The following is a 16482-nucleotide window of genomic DNA, read 5'->3' on the forward strand; positions in this document are numbered from 1 at the left end:
AAAAGAAAAACGTAATGATCCAGTAATAAGCAAACACAAGGAAGAAGGCCTAAGTCTACTTTTAGCAGACTCAGAAATAAGATAAGGGAAGGAATTTTCCCCTGATCCTACATTGGGCCTCATGGCCCTCGGCTATTGAAAACCAGTGCAAAGAGCCATGCCCTGAGAAAGCCCGTATGACTACCAAACCTACTTGGGAAAGCCTTATGTCTCGAGGCTTTCGCCCCACTTCATATCCAACGAAGTTAATGAGAAACGACCATCAATAGGTGAAAATCTGAAAAACATTAACATGCATTAAAAGAGAAAAAAAAAATGGATAGCTTAATTTCGGCACCTCTCGACATAGATTAAATGCTAAAGACAAAATTCCTGCAACTATGGTTCTAATGTTTTCTTTGATTGAAGTTTCAGACTTAAAATGCATCATGATGCAGTTTCTTCCTGTTGTCTTAAGAGATCAGAGCACAAAAACAAAAAACTATCCCGAGGCTTCAGACCATCTACAATTCATTCTTGATATCAGAAGGCTTTGTATCTACATCATTGCTGGTTGGTTCAGCTTCACCTTTTGGACTACCTGCTCCTTTTGTCTCTGTCTTGGTCTCCGTTTCTTCTACATTCCCAATTTTCAAGCCCTCCTTGGATACATTTTGGAACTGTTTGCCATCATAATCCACCAGGTACTGCATCAGGTACTCATCGACAGGATCTGTGAAGAAAATAACCTACAAGCAGAAAGGCATTTAACACATATGAAAACAAGACAAACACATATTAGAGAAATAAAGTAAATAGAAGAAAAGATGTGAAAAGGATGGTTTTGAATCAAGTAAATATATATATCTGAAGTTAACAACAAATGTTTTGCAGTACCTCATAATTTTTCTTCTTAAGCTACTCCAAGAGTGGAGATTTTTCCAACTGTTCCTTGCTGGTGCCTATAATGTAGAAAATATCCTTCTGTTCTGCTTTCATTCTAGAGATGTACTAACCTAGCGAAGTCAATTTACCATCTGACTTGGTGCTGCATGTAATTCATATACCATTCGTCATTGCCAGCAGATTGCCCCAATAAATTAGTCAAAGAACCATAAATCAAGTCATATACCATTAGTCAAAGAAATTAAAGATTGCCTCAACAACTAAATGCGAATGGGAAAAAACATAAATCAAGTCAAATACCTCTCAAATCGAAGGAGTTTTGCCAAGCGTTTTCTGTTGGTTGCATCCTCAATGATACCAAGTTTAATGGATTTTCCAAACTCATTCCAGAACTTAGCATATTGACCCTTTTTCTTGTCATCGTCTGCACCAGATTTTTCAACTTCTGCATCACCATCAATATTCAGCGTCAATACTATCCCAGAAAACACTTGGACTGTAAGAGTTTCATTTTGGAAAGGTCATTAGGTCATAGTCTGGAGAATTATTTGTAAATCAAATTCCAAGTCAGTATAAAAAAGCAGTTATAACGTGCCTTTCTCATGTTTGCCACTGGACTCATCAGAATCCTCCTTATCAATTTTACAAATCATATCAAGGGCTTTCCTAATGAGTTTCTTCTTGATCGTTTTCAAATTGCTGCGGGCTTGTAGCATCTCTCGTGATACATGGAGTGGTAGAGTATCAGAATCAACAAGACCCTGCTCGATGGAGTATTCATTGAAAAACCTATTAGATAACCAGAAAAAATGTCTCAAAAACCTCATTGGTGCAGATTCAAGTCAACTAAAAGAACTTAGAATATCTTCAATTACCTTCAAAAAGCTAAGATACTTTGGTAAAAGCTCATCAAATTCATCAGAGATAAAAACTCGTCTAACATACAACTTCAAGTTGGCTTTGTTGGAGTTATAATAAATCTCATGCAGTTCATGAGGAGCCTAAGGAGGCACAAACAAAACAGCCTTGAACTCAACATCACCTTTGGCACTGAAGTGGCTCCAGGCCAAGGGTTTCTCATTACCAAACTCTTGCAGAGAAACACAAATATACAAACAATAAATAAGGAGAAATTATACTTTGTGAAGGTTGGAAACTTCTCCATAATGTTCTTCAGGTTAGGAAATTTATGGCAAATTACCGTTGCTAGAGAGTGATAGAATTTTGTGTATTCTTCCTCTTTAACATCCTTTGGACTGCGCAACCATATAGCTTTAACATCATTCAGAAGCTCCCATTCATAAGAAGTTTCCTTCACCTTCTTTGTCTTTGGTTTCTTCTCAGTGTCTTCATGCTCACTTTTCTCAGCATTTTCATCTTCCCCTTCCTCAGAAGTGCTATCAGCTGTTTGTAGCAATAAAAAGAATAAAAACAAAAAGATGATCAGACCATGGTTACTCTTATAGCATTAAGGGGAAATGGTATCAGCAAGTCTAAATAAAGATTAATAGGCTAGAAAACCATATCAGCAAGTCTTAAATTAACAATAACAGGCTGGCTTTCAGTGACATATACTGGTTTCCTCCTCATCACTCCACTCATCTTCATTGATAGGTACCTCAACACCAACCTCTTTGCTTGCCCAGATATAGATGGGGAAGTTGATGAATTCACAATATTTCTTCACCAATTCCTGCAGATAAAACCACAGCATGTTTTATTATTTATATAATACATCAAACTACAAGTGTATGAAGATAAAAATACAAAGGATGGCAATATGAAAGATAAAATAATTCACAAATAAACCTGTTGAGTTTTAAGTTGACTAGAATTCTAGACCTTATTTGATTAGGATTCTTGTTTGTATACAATATTGAATAGTTGTATGGTTTTAAGCTTCTTATTCCACATTGAATTTTAATCACATTCTACTTTGGACTTTTATACTATAAAAGTGGATCTCTAGGTTTTAGAATTACAAGTAGTGCTTTAAGAGCTCTAGAGAGGGAACACTTTGTAACTCTGTCTTTTGCTTTAGGTGGAGCTAGAGTGGTTTGGGTGAGTGTTTTTGGGTGGTTATTGAGAAAGAATGTGTAAGGGATCTTAGATTGTTTTGGAGAACCATAAAAGTCAATTTATTTAACTTTAATTTTTTAGTAATAGAAAGAACAGTTTCACTTCGTGGACGTAGGTAAGAGACCAAACCACATAAATTTTTGTATTTTTCTGTTTGCTTAATTTCTCTGGGTTTTATCTTTATTGTTTCTTGTGCAATTTCCACAATAAATTGGTATCAAAGCTTCGGGTTCGGTAAATTCAAGATTCGACAAGGATGTCAAAAGTCACTAGTTCTATGAATTTTTCAATTGAGAAGTTTGATGGGAAGACTAGATTTACGCAGTGATAGAGAAGGATGAAAGATCTCCTTGTGCAGCAAGATTTAATGCACCTTTTGCTAGGAAAGGAGGAAGGACAACCAGATGACATGAAAGATGTTGAATGGGCAGAGTTAGAGCAAAGATGTGTGAGCACTTTTCAGCTTTGCATTGGAGATAACATGTTCAACCATGTTATTGATGAGGATTCTGCTCCAAGATTGTGGGCAAAGTTAAAGAAGATTTACTTGACGAAAAGTCTTTCCAACAAGTTGCAGCTTAGGCAAAAGTTGTATCGCTTAAAGATAGAGGAGAATGAAGACCTCATGAAGCATATGAATGAATTCGATGGGATCATTGATCAGTTGAAGAAGGTTGATGTGAAGGTAGAGGAAGAGGAAAAGGCACTGTTGTTCTTAGCTTCGCTTCCAGACTCCTATGAGGTATTTGTGGAATCTGTGATATGTGAGATGGATATAATAACGTTAGAACAAGCACAAACAACATTAATGTCTCATGAAGCCCGAAAGAAAAGTAAGGAAGGGGATAGAGATCCAAGTGGCTTGGCATTGGTAACTAAGGTTTGTAAGAGGAAGTCAACCGGTATGGGATTTAAGGGTGGCAAGTCTAGATCCAACAATATTCAGTGCTTTCAATGCAAAGGGTATGGACATATTAAAAGGGATTATCTTATAAAAGAGAATGAAAACAATAAGAATAAAGGTGAGTGTGCTTTCGTTGCTGAAGGTGATGCTTGTGCTGTCCTTACAATCTCAGAAAATATGGATGCAAATTCTGATTGGTATTTAGATTCTGCTTTTGTTCTCACATATGTTATCAAAAAGATTGTTTTGATTTACTTCAAGAAGAAGTGGCTAGGAATTTGACTTTGGATAATAAGTCAGTAGTAAAAGTCATGGGTCTTGGAGTGGTGAAAATCAAAATGTTTGATGGGGTTATGCGTTCTTTGGGTGGTGTGGACTGTGTCCCAAAGATACGTAAGAATCTAATATCATTGAGCCTATTAGACTCCAAAGGGTATGAATATTTTGCTTGTGATTGAGTGGTAAAAGTCACACAAGGCGACATGGTCCTGATGAGGGAAAATTTGCATAATGGCTTGTATCGTCTAGAATGTGAGGTCTCGAAAGGATGGGAACAGTGCACAGGGAATGGTAGCTTCCAAAGTGAGATTTCATTTGCTGAGGAGGTGATGAAAGATTCCCATGGTGTGGATGATGGTGAAAGGATGAAAAATCTTGCCAGTAGTGAATTGGAAGGGTCGTCGAGGTCCCTTTTCGAAGTCAATTAGTGCCATTGACTTGACAGCTACACAGATGCATTGGCCATTTTATGGAATCGAGTGTTGGACCATGCTTGATTCAGTATGTGTAGTCGTGGTAGTTATAAAGGCCAATGATTTGGAAAGTTTTATGCTTAGAGAGTTGTTCAAGGTCCTAGAAAATAGGTGAAGTTAGGAAGTTACAATTAAGTGCTACTGGTGGAAGAGGTTTAAGGAGTTTGAATTCAAGTCAAAGGTGGAGATTTGTTGAGTTTTAGGTTGACTAGAATTCTAAATTTTATTTGATTAGGATTCTTGTTTGTGTACAACATTAAGTAGTTATATAATTTTAAACTTCTTATTCCACATTGAGTCCTAATTACATTCTACTTTGAACTTTTATACTATAAAAGTGAATTTCTAGGCTTTAGAATTACAAGAAGTGCTTTAAAAGCTCTAAAGAGAGAACACCTTGTATGCTCTAGGTGGAGCTATAGTGGTTTGAGTGAGTGTTCTTAAGAGGTTATTGAGAAAGAGTGTGTAAGGGATCTTTGGTTGGTTTGGGGAACCATAGAGGTCAATTTATTGTACTTTAATTTCTCAGTAATAGAAAGAACAGTTTCACTCCGTGGACGTAGGCAAAAGGCCGAAAGATATAAATTCTTGTGTTTTTTTGTTTGCTTAATTTCTCTAGGTTTTATCTTTATTGTTTCTTGGCCAATTTCCACAACAAAACCCAGCAGACCTCTTAAGTTATACCAACCTTCAATTTGCCCTCTTCCAAGTACTCTTGAGCTTCATCCCTGAGATGCAATCTAATCTCAATACCACGTCCCAGTGGTTCATTCCAAGTATCATCATAAATTGCAAATGCCCAATCAGCTTTTGATTCCCGTGCATACTTGAAAATCAAAACATATTCATTAAATAATTATTTAATGATCAATCAAACACCTCTATAACAACTGCATTAAACTCAGAAAACTCACTATTTGTCATCATTATGTTTACTAATGACTTCAACACAGTCTGCCACCAGATATACAGAGTAGAACCCAATTCCAAACTGACCAATCAGGTTAAGGTCTCCACTGCTCTGCATTTTCTCAACAAATGTTACACACAAAGGAAAAAAATCAATTATTACGTCATTAATACTTGAATCAAATTTTATTCTGCTTTAACAATACCAATTGCAGCAAATAAACCTAGGATTTACTTACCAAAAGGTCCAAACTTCGCAATTGTTCCTAAGTTCTTGATTAAATCTTCTTTGGTCATTCCTATACCTCTGTCACGAAGTGAAAGAATTTTCTTCTCTTTGTCCTACTTAATTTGCAATGCCATTGCATTTTAAGGCTAAGAAAAGTTATAATACTACTTTACATGCATCAATATTCACATAGAAATTCTCCATTTACATGCTCATTTTATAGCATTATAAAAATTCTACATTCACATGCTCATTTTATAGCATTACAGAAATTGTCCTTGAAATTATTGGTTAACACGAGTTTAGTTTTCTATACTTATATTATATAAAACAATGTTCTAATGTGCAGCATTAACCTAGATCTCCAGCTTGGCAGTGTCACCTTCACCCAAAACTTCTTTGTCTGTAAGTGAAAAGAACCTAATCTTGTCCAACGCCTAAACTAAAAAAAATCCATTTCAAAAATAAACTTAAAACAATTAACAAAAGAAAGATAGAGAACATACATTAGAAGCATTGGAGATTAACTTTTTGAGGAAAATATCCTTGTTGCTGTAAAGAGAATTGATAATAATATCCATAAACAAAGACATCCCAGCTTGGATCTCAAACTTCTCAGCTTTACTGTGAAGTAATTTCGAAGAACTCGATTTCGATTCTCTGAAAATAAAAGAAACCAAAAACATTTAGGGATTCAGAGTATGAATGGAAATTCCTTGCCACGTAACAGTGTCTTTTAAGAGAAGGGGTTCCATTCTTCAAAATATAACAAATAAAGCTAAAAAAAGAAGAACATTATTCTAAAACAAAACTATACCAACCTTTTGACTATTAGTAAACCCTTAATCTTTTCCTCAACCTTTAGAGCATTTATAGCTCCTTTTTCACCGGGAGTAGAAATGACATCTGCACCTTTAAAGGGAGTAGCATCGCCAACTTGGACAATACTATGGTGAGCTACCGAAGCAACCGCATCCTCGGCACCAGCTTGAACAACTACGTCACGAGCATGAGGCACAACCACATTGGTGGGGGCACCATCTTGGACAACACCTGCATTCGGGTTACGACCACCCTGGATTACCATGTCGACAGTCACGACACCACCTTGGTCATCAACTGCAAGTGGGTCACGAACATTCAAGATTGCCCCGTCGTCAGTCGCATTGTAGATGTGGTCACCAACTACAAGTGGGTCACGAACATTCAAGACTGCCCCGTCATCAGCTGCATTGTCGGTGGTGTCACCAATTGCAAGTGGGTCATGAACATTCGGGGCTACCCCATCGACAGTCTTATGCTCACCAACATCGAGAATAGCGTCATCCGGGTTATGAACAGCTTCTTCCCTTCGGATAAAATCGTGAGCATCAGCAAGCCCATTTCCAAATAGATTAACAAATATTTGGTCAATTTCATCATCATAATGATAATCCAAGAGGATGTGAACAGAAGTCAAGGCAACAGAAATACACAGATTAGCAGTTAACGCTCTCACATCTTCTACATGTAAAAATATCTCATACATATTTAGCCAAGCAACCTCTTTGAATAAATAATAGAACCCGGATAGAAAGGTATTTTCAATATAACTAGTAGTAATGCCAACCATGAAAATACAGTAACAATAACTTTGGTAAAAAATAAATCTTTCTTGTTTTTGGTTGACAACAAGAATATTTGAGTGAATATCAAAATGGGGGTAATAAGAAGAATATAATGATTGAAAAACTTCAAAATGCGACGAATGATGTTTGCATCCATTAGGGTTTAAGAAATTTGTTTTGAACGTAAATTTTTTGAATTAAAAGCTAAAATGCCATAACAAATCTAGCATAAAAAACTGGTGGTTTGGCAGAAAATAAATCTTTCTTGTTTTTGATTGACAACAAGAATATTTGAGTAAATATCATAATGGAGGTAATAAGAAGAATAGAATGATTGAAAAACTTCAAATGCGACGAATGATGTTTGCATCCATTAGGGCTTAAGAAATTTTTTTTGAAGATTAATTTCTTGATATCAAAAGCTAAAATGCCATAACAAGTCTAACATCCGAAACTGGTGGAAGACTCTTTTTGGCATAAGAAGCTAGATTTCAGAAGGGTTTTACCCTAAAACACTAGAGAGAAACTAGTGGCTGCAGCAACTGAAGGAGACTGTATGCGCGAAGCCCGTCTAAACATAAAAAAATATGATGGCACAATACTGAGTTGTGAGTTGCAATACGTGGGTCAAGCCTAAACCCTAAACCCCTAAACCCTCATAAAATTAAGTGTTTTGCTATTGGAATCAATATTTTTGGAGTTTCGACAGGTAGTCAAGCTAAAAAGATCTCCAAAAAATAACGGGATAATACAAGTCAATGCTTATCTAATTTCATAATTGAACATTAACAGTAGAAAAAATATTAGACCTACACTTGCTGAGGAAGATAGAGATTGAGAAACTAAAAATTATATTAAAATCATGCGAAGTCACAATATATAAAGATTAAACTGAAATCGTGCGAAGTCACAGCATATATAAAGATTAAACTGAAATCGTGCGAAGTCACAACATATTTAAAAATTAAACTGAAATCGTGCGAAATCACAACTTATGCCTTTTCAACGACACCTTCTATCTCTTCTCCAACAATAATAGAGTCACCACCATGGGCGACATTATAATGATAAGTTAACAAAATATGAGTTAAAGTCAAGATAATAGAAATAGATAGATTAATGACTAAGACTCTTATATTTCTTGTTGTTGGTTGACAACAAGAATATTTTAGTCAAAATGAGAATGCAAGTAATAAGAAGAACACAATGATTCAAAAACCTAAATATGCGACGAATGATTCTAAAATCCATAGAGAAGTTTAGTGTTTTTGATAAGTATGAAAAAGAAATGAATAGAAAATTTTAAAACTAAAGAGAAAAACTTACTTAGGAGAGGTTTAACGCTTTTGGGAAGTATGAAAGACAAAATGAATAGAAAATTTTAAAACAGAAGAGTGAAACTTTTTTTTTTCGTTTCAAATGCAATGGTTGAGAAAGTTAGAATCGTTAGGGCTTAAGAGAGGTTTAATGTTTTTGGGAAGTATGAAAGAACAAATGCATAGAAAATTTTAAAACATAAACTTTTTTTTTGTTTCAAAAATCCCAGGTCATTTTTGTTGTTGTTTGTTTTATAATAATTGAGGGAGGGGATTCAACAAAGAGTCTATTCTGAGCCCTTTTCATGTATAGGGTATTCTCTTGATTAACGCCTTTTTCGCTATCCTCTCTACAACTTTCAAACTTATTTTAGTTTTAACGCCCCTAACAACCCTAGTATTCCCTCCCGTATGGAGCAACCATCATTCACTCGACTTGCTGCTACCAGGGTTTTGGGCCTCTGGGGATAGTCACCGTAACCTATCCGAGCGACCATTGCAGTACGGGTAGCCAACCCACTTACAGGATCAATGCCCACCGTCTCGTACTGATGCTTTAGTAGTCCTTTCTTTTTTGATTGGACTACGTTGTATATTGAAATGGAACTTTCCTTTTTATCCTTAGAAACCCACCCACTCAGAATCCCGGGTCTCAATCTGTGAGACCATGTTAGTTTAACCTCTCAATCATTAAGCGTACATTGATTATATTGCGTTGTATATTGAAATGTGAGTTAAGCACCAGAGCCGATTGCACGTGGTCAGGTTAAAGAAATTTTTTTTATTTAAAGAGATAAAACTTTTAAAAATGAAAAAATTAATTTATATAGTAGTAATTTTTAAAATTAATAAAGGGTAAAACTATTTTAAAAATATTATCACGTTATTAAATTAGCGAAAACATTGACAATTGACTAATAGCAAGACTTATGTGTCACAAAAATATTTTTTTTTGCAGATTTTTTATTTTGAAAAACTAATAAATCCACATGTAATTATAATTTTAAATTGAAAGTATCAGTGTAATTTACCCTATCTTTTTCCAAAACATAATTCATCACTTCACCTTGGCTTAAAGTGACATTGAGAGGTTGAAAACTAAAAAAAGAGTACCAAGGAAGATTACTTATTTACTGCCATGTTTTCGTACTCCTACCACTTTTATTTATTATATAAAATGAAAATATTAATGATTGCTTAATTACGAGTTAAAGTGATATTTTGTAAAAAAAAAATCTATAATTAAAGTATTATTTCTTCTTAAATTAGATAAAATAATATATTAAATGAAATTTTTAAATTTTTAAACGATATTTCAAAACAATATGTTATTTTAAAATATTTTTAAGTAATGTACAAAAAATAGATTAAAAATAATATTTGTAACTAAAACTTCTAAAACTTAGGTTACATTTGCTTATTATTTTTACTACTTATTTTTTACCTTTTAAAAAGATATAAGAAAACAAAATTTATGGCAATTAATTAAATACTTATTAAATAACTAAAAATTTAATACCAATTGAAATGCTTTTCCAACCAGATACTCTTACTGCCGCTGAATTTGTCCACCTCACTCATCCACCCAAAACGTAATCCTCTCCCAGGTTTTGTCTCTTCATCCCTCTTTTTCACCTCTTTTTGTCGTGTTCTTTCTCTTGTTGGTTCTACTTGACTTCAATTCGTCCTCCACTTCAAGGCCTCAATTCTGCTTAGAGGCCTCTGTGATTCTTTTGTGTGAGAGAAACAATGGCACTGACCGTCAATGCTGCTGTATCTCTCCCATCTTCCAAGTCATCTTCTCTTTCATTTAAAAGCTCTATCACTATATCTGAAAGAATGAACTTCAACAAGGTATGATTGCTTAATGGAGAAAGCAGATTTGCATTGAATGATTTATTCTGATACTTATGTCTAATGGTTTCTTCTGCAGAGTGTATGGTACTCCAGGAATGTCAGCGCTGGTGGAAATGTGGTTTCCATTAAAGCTCAGGTCACTACGGAGGCTCCTGCAAAAGTAGTGAAAGTTTCCAAGAAAGATGACGAAGGTGTTGTTGTTAACAAGTTCAAGCCAAAGAATCCTTACATTGGAAAGTGCCTTCTCAACACCAAAATTACTGGAGATGATGCTCCTGGAGAGACTTGGCACATGGTTTTTAGCACTGAAGGTGAAATTTTTCAGCAACTTAGGAGCTTGGTTTAATAACTGATAGCAATTTTTTCCATAGACGGTAGCCTTGTGTCAGCTTTCTGCATTTGATCATTTGAAGTTGGATGGCAAACAGGGGAAGTGCCTTACAGAGAAGGACAATCCATTGGTGTCACTCCTGAGGGTATTGACAAGAACGGAAAACCCCACAAACTTAGACTGTACTCCATCGCCAGTAGTGCTTTGGGAGACTTCGGCACTTCTCAAACTGTAATGACCTGTAGCTTTCTACAGTTCGTTTTGTCTCTTCATTCCGATTGATATTTAATCTGATACTGATGAGCTTGTAATTGCAGGTTTCCTTGTGTGTCAAAAGGCTTGTTTACACCAATGAACAAGGAGAGATAGTGAAAGGAGTTTGCTCAAATTTCCTGTGTAGGAATTTTAAAATTTCTCATTCTTTTTATTTAGTATTTCTGACTAGCATTGCAGAAAGTACATCTGGGTAATTATTCTAAGAAACCCCCTCTTTGATCATGCTTGTAGCATATTTAAGATTGATATCCTGAATAAAATATACCAGAGACCATCTAGGACAGAAGTCTCAAATCTGATCAATGTCTTAATGACTGTTATTCTTAATTTCTTGAGATTGCATACGTTTAATCTGCAGCAGGTTGGTTTGGCAGTTACCAGCTCTGTTCAAAATACATAGCTATGTGATGTTATAGTTTGTTAGCATTATCAAAAGTTATGGTCTCTACATATAATCATTTCTAATATGGATGGGGTTGTCATTTTTCTAGTGGTAAGAACGGGCAGCAAGTTACTGCAGAAACATAAATAAGCATCTTGCTTTCCAGTCTATTCGCAGTAACAGCTTCTAGGTCCTATAAATGGATCGTAAACCCTTATTGTAAACATATTGGAGGATAAATCTCCCCACTTTTTTTTCGTTTTTTCATAACTTCATATGTTAGATTGATTCACAACAGCTGGCAAGGTTGATGCCCTTTGCCTTAGGTGCCAAAACTGGCGACCAAGAACACTTGAAATGTTTTCTCCCTTGTAAATATGAGAAGTCACCTACTGATTCGGTTGAAGACATGACAAATCAGTTTAATCTTTATCCAAATGTCATGTTGATACTTTTGTTATTAAAGCTTATGGAGTCTGGGAAAATTTGTTGGCTTTATGATAACACAATCTCTTTCATTCAGGTGACTTGAAGCCTGGTGCTGATGGGACGATCACTGGAACCTGTTGGGAAAGAGATGCTTATGCCAAAAGATCCAAATGCCACCATCATAAGGGTATGTTTTTGTTATTAGCACCTTCCAGATTATCATGTCGATAAGGACTTTTTGTGTTAACATAATTATCAGCTTGTATATTTGAGCATGTATTAACATAATTGTGCTTGGTTTCCTTGTTTCAGCTTGCAACTGGAACTGGAATTGCTCCTTTCCGTTCATTCTTATGGAAGATGTTCTTTGAGAAGCATGATGACTACAAGGTAATTGTGATATCTAACGCTTACGAAGCAAATAGCAAGTTATGGTTACGTACGTGACCTGTTTTGGCATGAGATGCAGTTTAATGGGTTGGCTTGGCTCTTCTTGGGTGTACCCACAAGTAGCTCACTGCTCTACAAGGACGTAAGCTATCTTTAACCTCTACATTATTCATCTTTATTCTCTTTTCTTCAGACTGGAATATATTGGATCAGAACTTTTATCTGTTTCACTTATGCTTTCAACTCAGAAATTTGAGAAGATGAAGGAGAAGGCACCAGATAACTTCAGGGTGGATTACGTCGAGAGTAGAGAACAAACAAATGACAAGGGTGAGAAGATGTATATTCAAACCCGGATGGCCCAGTATGCTGAAGAGCTATGGGAATTGCTCAAGAAAGATAACACCTATGTCTACATGTGCGGGCTCGAGGGTATGGAGAAGGGAATTGATGAAATCATGACTTCTTTGGCTGCCAAAAATGGTAAGTTGAAGTATCATAGGCAGATTTTTGACTTTAGCATCTTATAAATATGATTTAATTTTCTCTAACTTTTACTTCTTCCAGGTATTGATTGGCTTGAATACAAGAGACAATTAAAGAAAGCAGAACAATGGAACGTTGAGGTCTACCGATCTTGGCTGCATTGTATTTCTACAGGGGATTTTGCCATTCTGTCAACACTTCCTCTACTCCTGCACTACTTCGCACCATATATTTTTTAACGTATTTGATATAGAAGTTGAATTTTTTAGCTCAACTCATGTATTCTTTCCTCAAGACAGGTTGTATAGTGCAAATTTGAAGGAGATAACTCCTTTCCACTGTATCTTGTAATATTGCATTTTCTAATCATCTGTGTTACTTTAGTCGACACTTTCTGGTCATCATCTGAAGTGACGAGAAGCTCATTCTTCTCACATTCAATCAAATTACCTGATGGAAAGGCAATGTTAAGGTTCATTCTTTAGTTTAGCAATTGTTGTTGTTAGATTCAGGCTAATTCCTCTTGCAATCAGTTTCATGCTCAAGCCCAGCTTCTAACACCAACCACCAAATAAAATACGATCGGCTGCTACGCCATGATCAAGTTTGGGCCAAGAGCAAATAAACCCAGATTTTTTTCCTTTTATTATTTTTTAAATCTGTTAAATATGATAATAGTAGCTACACGTGTCAAAAATGCAAAGATTTACCATCAGGCGGCTTTTGTTTTGAAAGGCTTGGAGCGTCCAAAACGCTGGCTACTGCTTGCCGGAGCTGGTGAGTCTCAAAGCAGAACGTTGGTCGAACAGAGCATGGCACGGCTAATACGGCCTCTGAGGCAATGGCCGCAGTTGCAGCAGCACCATCACTACTGCTGCTCACGGACAACACTCCATCATTTCCTCTACACTCCCTTACCGCTCACAATATCGGCTAAAACTACCGCCCCATGTTTCTCTTTCGCCACTTCGACTTCGTTCCGCGGAAAAGCCCGTCACCGCCCATGCGGAGTCAGATTACGCAATGCTCCAGCTCCGTCTGATCTCCAAGACGGTGAAACCAGCGACTCGGATTCAGATGTAAAGAAGAGCCGTAACCAGAAGAAGCGCGAGGCTCGACGCGCCGTCCGTTGGGGCATGGACCTCGCTTCCTTCTCTACTCCTCAGATTAAACGCATCCTCAGGTACAGTAGCAACATAAAACCATGTTTTTATTACGCAAAAATGTTGTAACTTTTGAAATGGTATATATATTGAAGCTAACATTTTTATTTTCATTGTTGCTGGGAATGTTCAGAGTTGCTTCTCTTGAACAAGATGTGTTCGATGCTTTAATGTTAGTTAAGGTACTTTGGGAAAGTGAAGGTTTTATACTTTGTTGAGTTATTTCTTTGTTTCTCGTTGGAATGTATGTTATGGAAGACAAGATGTTTGTTTTTTGGTTGCAGAGACTCGGCCCTGATGTTAGAGAGGGAAAGCGAAGGCAGTTCAATTATATTGGTAAGAAAGTAGATTTGCCCAGATTGATTTGCATTCCTTTAATTTTCTTTTCCAATAGTAGTTTCCTTGTGTTTACCCGGTGAGTGCTTTATGCTTATATTTTGTGACCCTACTTTTTATACCCGGAATGAATGTGTGCTAGGGAAACTGCTTCGGGAAGCAGAACCTGAATTGATGGATGCTTTGATTCAGGCTACAAAAGTTGGTGATCAGAAAACCCTTCAGGCTTTAGCAGGTTCAAAGATGCAAATCCTGCAAGAAGAAGAAGAAGAAGGAGACAGTGATGATCAATTCGAAGAAATTCAATACGAGGTTAGTATGGCAAACCAAATTTGAAGAAATCGTAATTGATGTTTGAATTACACCTCGTGATTTGAAGACTAATAATGAGCTTAAGCTGATTACATGCAGTTTATCTTGTTGGGGTTTTACATGCAGAGTTCACAGGAGTATGTCAACATTGCAAATAGATGGTTTGATGGGTTGATCAGTAAAGACATTAACATTACAAATGAAGTATATTCAGTTAACAGCATTGATTTTGATCGTCAGGCAAGCAAAATGTCATGTTGTCTATTGGATTTCAAGTTAAATACTATTTCTCACTCGTTGTCAAAAGTTCTTTAAGTGAAGAATGTATTGGTTAATGGTTAGTCACTTGGTTGATATATAGGTTTTTCTTTGAAAGACAAAGAAGCAAGAAAAAGGTCATCAAAACCCAACTTTTAAAGAAAACTCCCTATGAGACCACTGTTTTGATCAGTATGTGCACTTGGAGTCAGTTGGGCATAATCCAATTCATCTACATTGGTTTAACTATAACTCGTTATTGGCCTACATGAACCGCTTATATTCCTCTTTGCATTGTATGACATGATTGTGTAATTATTGTGCAGTTTTTGCTCTTGCTTTTATGTTCATTTTATCAAGTTGCTGCAACTTTGACAGGAATTGCGAAAACTTGTTCGAAGAGTGCAAACGATTCAAGAACAAAGCCAAGCTGTGACGGACGAAGACAAGGCAAAAATAGAAGCGGCGGTAACGAGTGCCAAAAAGTCCCTCACCCGTTTTCTTCGTACCCTGGCTAGGCAATTGCCGACCGAATACAGTTTTGATTAAATTGATCTGTAACATCAGTATTTTGTACCATAAGTAATTCATTCCCTGAATGCTTATTATATACTACATATGACAAGAACCTCGTGTTAGAAATTGCAAAATCCTTTGGAGTATGATGAGAACACAAGCCCAATGTTTAAATGAAGGGTGACCCAACATGCCTAAGTCGATAAGCTATATGTTAGGCTTAATTGGGTTGGATGAATTTGTCATGCTAAAAAGACTCGTGGGCTTGACTGTTTTGCCTTGTCTAACATAAAATCGTAAGCTCTGGCTTTCTCTTTGACTAGCTCGAGGTTTGGTAGACTTCCTCCATATATCTTCTGTCTTTTGTGCGATAGTTGAGTCCCTCGGGTTTCCATTAATTGTTACACCAATCACTAATATTTTCAGTAATGAAAAGCGTCGAGCATTGCCACTAGACGTCAATGAGACAACAACAGATATGTCGTGATAAGAAACCAACAAAAGATTGCCTGTTAAATTAAGCAACCCTGACACTCCATCAATAATTGGGTTTTAATGTTTCTCACCAGGCCTGCCTTTTGCATCAGCCGATTGTGATTTAAAATAGTGTATGCAAACGCATCGAGATTGCTTAAATATTCTTATCACCATCCGTTGTTGGAAGATTCCGAATAGCATGATGGCATCTCTTTTGAGTGCTTCCAATCACCTAAATGATTATGTGATTTCAGCATTTCAGCTAATAACAAAATGTGAATTCATCTCTGTGAAATACAGGTGAATTCAATCTAAGTGCCAAAAATCAATGTTTCACATTGCTAACCTGATAAGGTTTCGCTCTCTTCTGATGAAGTCGCACTCAACAACCCAACCATAAACAACAACACAACTTTCCCATGCTTCTACTCTTGAAATTCCTAGTTGAATTTTTGCACTGCTGCACCCTTTTTGTTTCAACATCGTCGGCGAATCTCTTGATATAACCCACTTCTTTTGTAATCAAAATTAAGCTTAAGGACGGACAACGATTTCCCATGATGAAGAAGCTACCATGACAAAAGCTTA

General features: G+C 36.3%; 2 protein-coding genes and 1 pseudogene across 10 annotated transcripts; 2 read left to right on the top strand and 1 right to left on the bottom strand.

Annotated features, from left to right (window-relative positions):
- On the bottom strand, positions 323–7286 carry LOC18591566 (annotated as a pseudogene).
- On the top strand, positions 10257–13309 carry LOC18591567 (ferredoxin--NADP reductase, leaf isozyme, chloroplastic). Its single transcript, XM_007017755.2, is given in 10 exon segments — positions 10257–10535; positions 10615–10849; positions 10967–11100; positions 11187–11265; positions 12051–12088; positions 12090–12143; positions 12269–12346; positions 12426–12488; positions 12595–12829; positions 12914–13309. Coding segments are annotated over 10 exon segments (1179 nt in total). The 5' UTR covers positions 10257–10430; the 3' UTR covers positions 13072–13309.
- Positions 13472–15739, top strand: LOC18591568 (UPF0307 protein BAV2974). 9 transcript variants are annotated; one of them, XR_001929046.1, is made up of 7 exons: positions 13472–14015; positions 14129–14177; positions 14280–14331; positions 14474–14643; positions 14743–14883; positions 15005–15093; positions 15280–15368. XR_001929046.1 is itself a non-coding variant. In XM_018125719.1 (7 exons), exons 1-7 carry the CDS (start codon positions 13501–13503, stop codon positions 15417–15419), a joined length of 1191 nt encoding a protein of 396 aa, XP_017981208.1. In that variant the 5' UTR covers positions 13472–13500; the 3' UTR covers positions 15420–15561. The 9 variants fall into 9 exon arrangements, 7 of the variants coding, with proteins under 7 accessions (XP_017981208.1, XP_017981209.1, XP_017981210.1 ...); XR_001929047.1 differs by having other exon boundaries at positions 14770–14883; XM_018125719.1 differs by having other exon boundaries at positions 14743–14918; positions 15280–15561.

Source organism: Theobroma cacao, chromosome 8, assembly GCF_000208745.1.
Source record: "Theobroma cacao cultivar B97-61/B2 chromosome 8, Criollo_cocoa_genome_V2, whole genome shotgun sequence".
In the NCBI taxonomy this organism is placed as follows: Eukaryota; Viridiplantae; Streptophyta; class Magnoliopsida; order Malvales; family Malvaceae; genus Theobroma; species Theobroma cacao.

Excerpts from the sequence above, each read along its gene's own strand:
- LOC18591568 (XM_018125719.1), top strand. The coding sequence starts at position 13,501 with ATGATAATAGTAGCTACACGTGTCAAAAATGCAAAGATTTACCATCAG. Across the intron at positions 14,644-14,742 it reads TCGAAGAAATTCAATACGAG|TTTATCTTGTTGGGGTTTTA; the intron begins GTTAGTATGGCA and ends GATTACATGCAG. Across the intron at positions 14,919-15,004 it reads TGTTGTCTATTGGATTTCAA|GTTTTTCTTTGAAAGACAAA; the intron begins GTTAAATACTAT and ends GTTGATATATAG.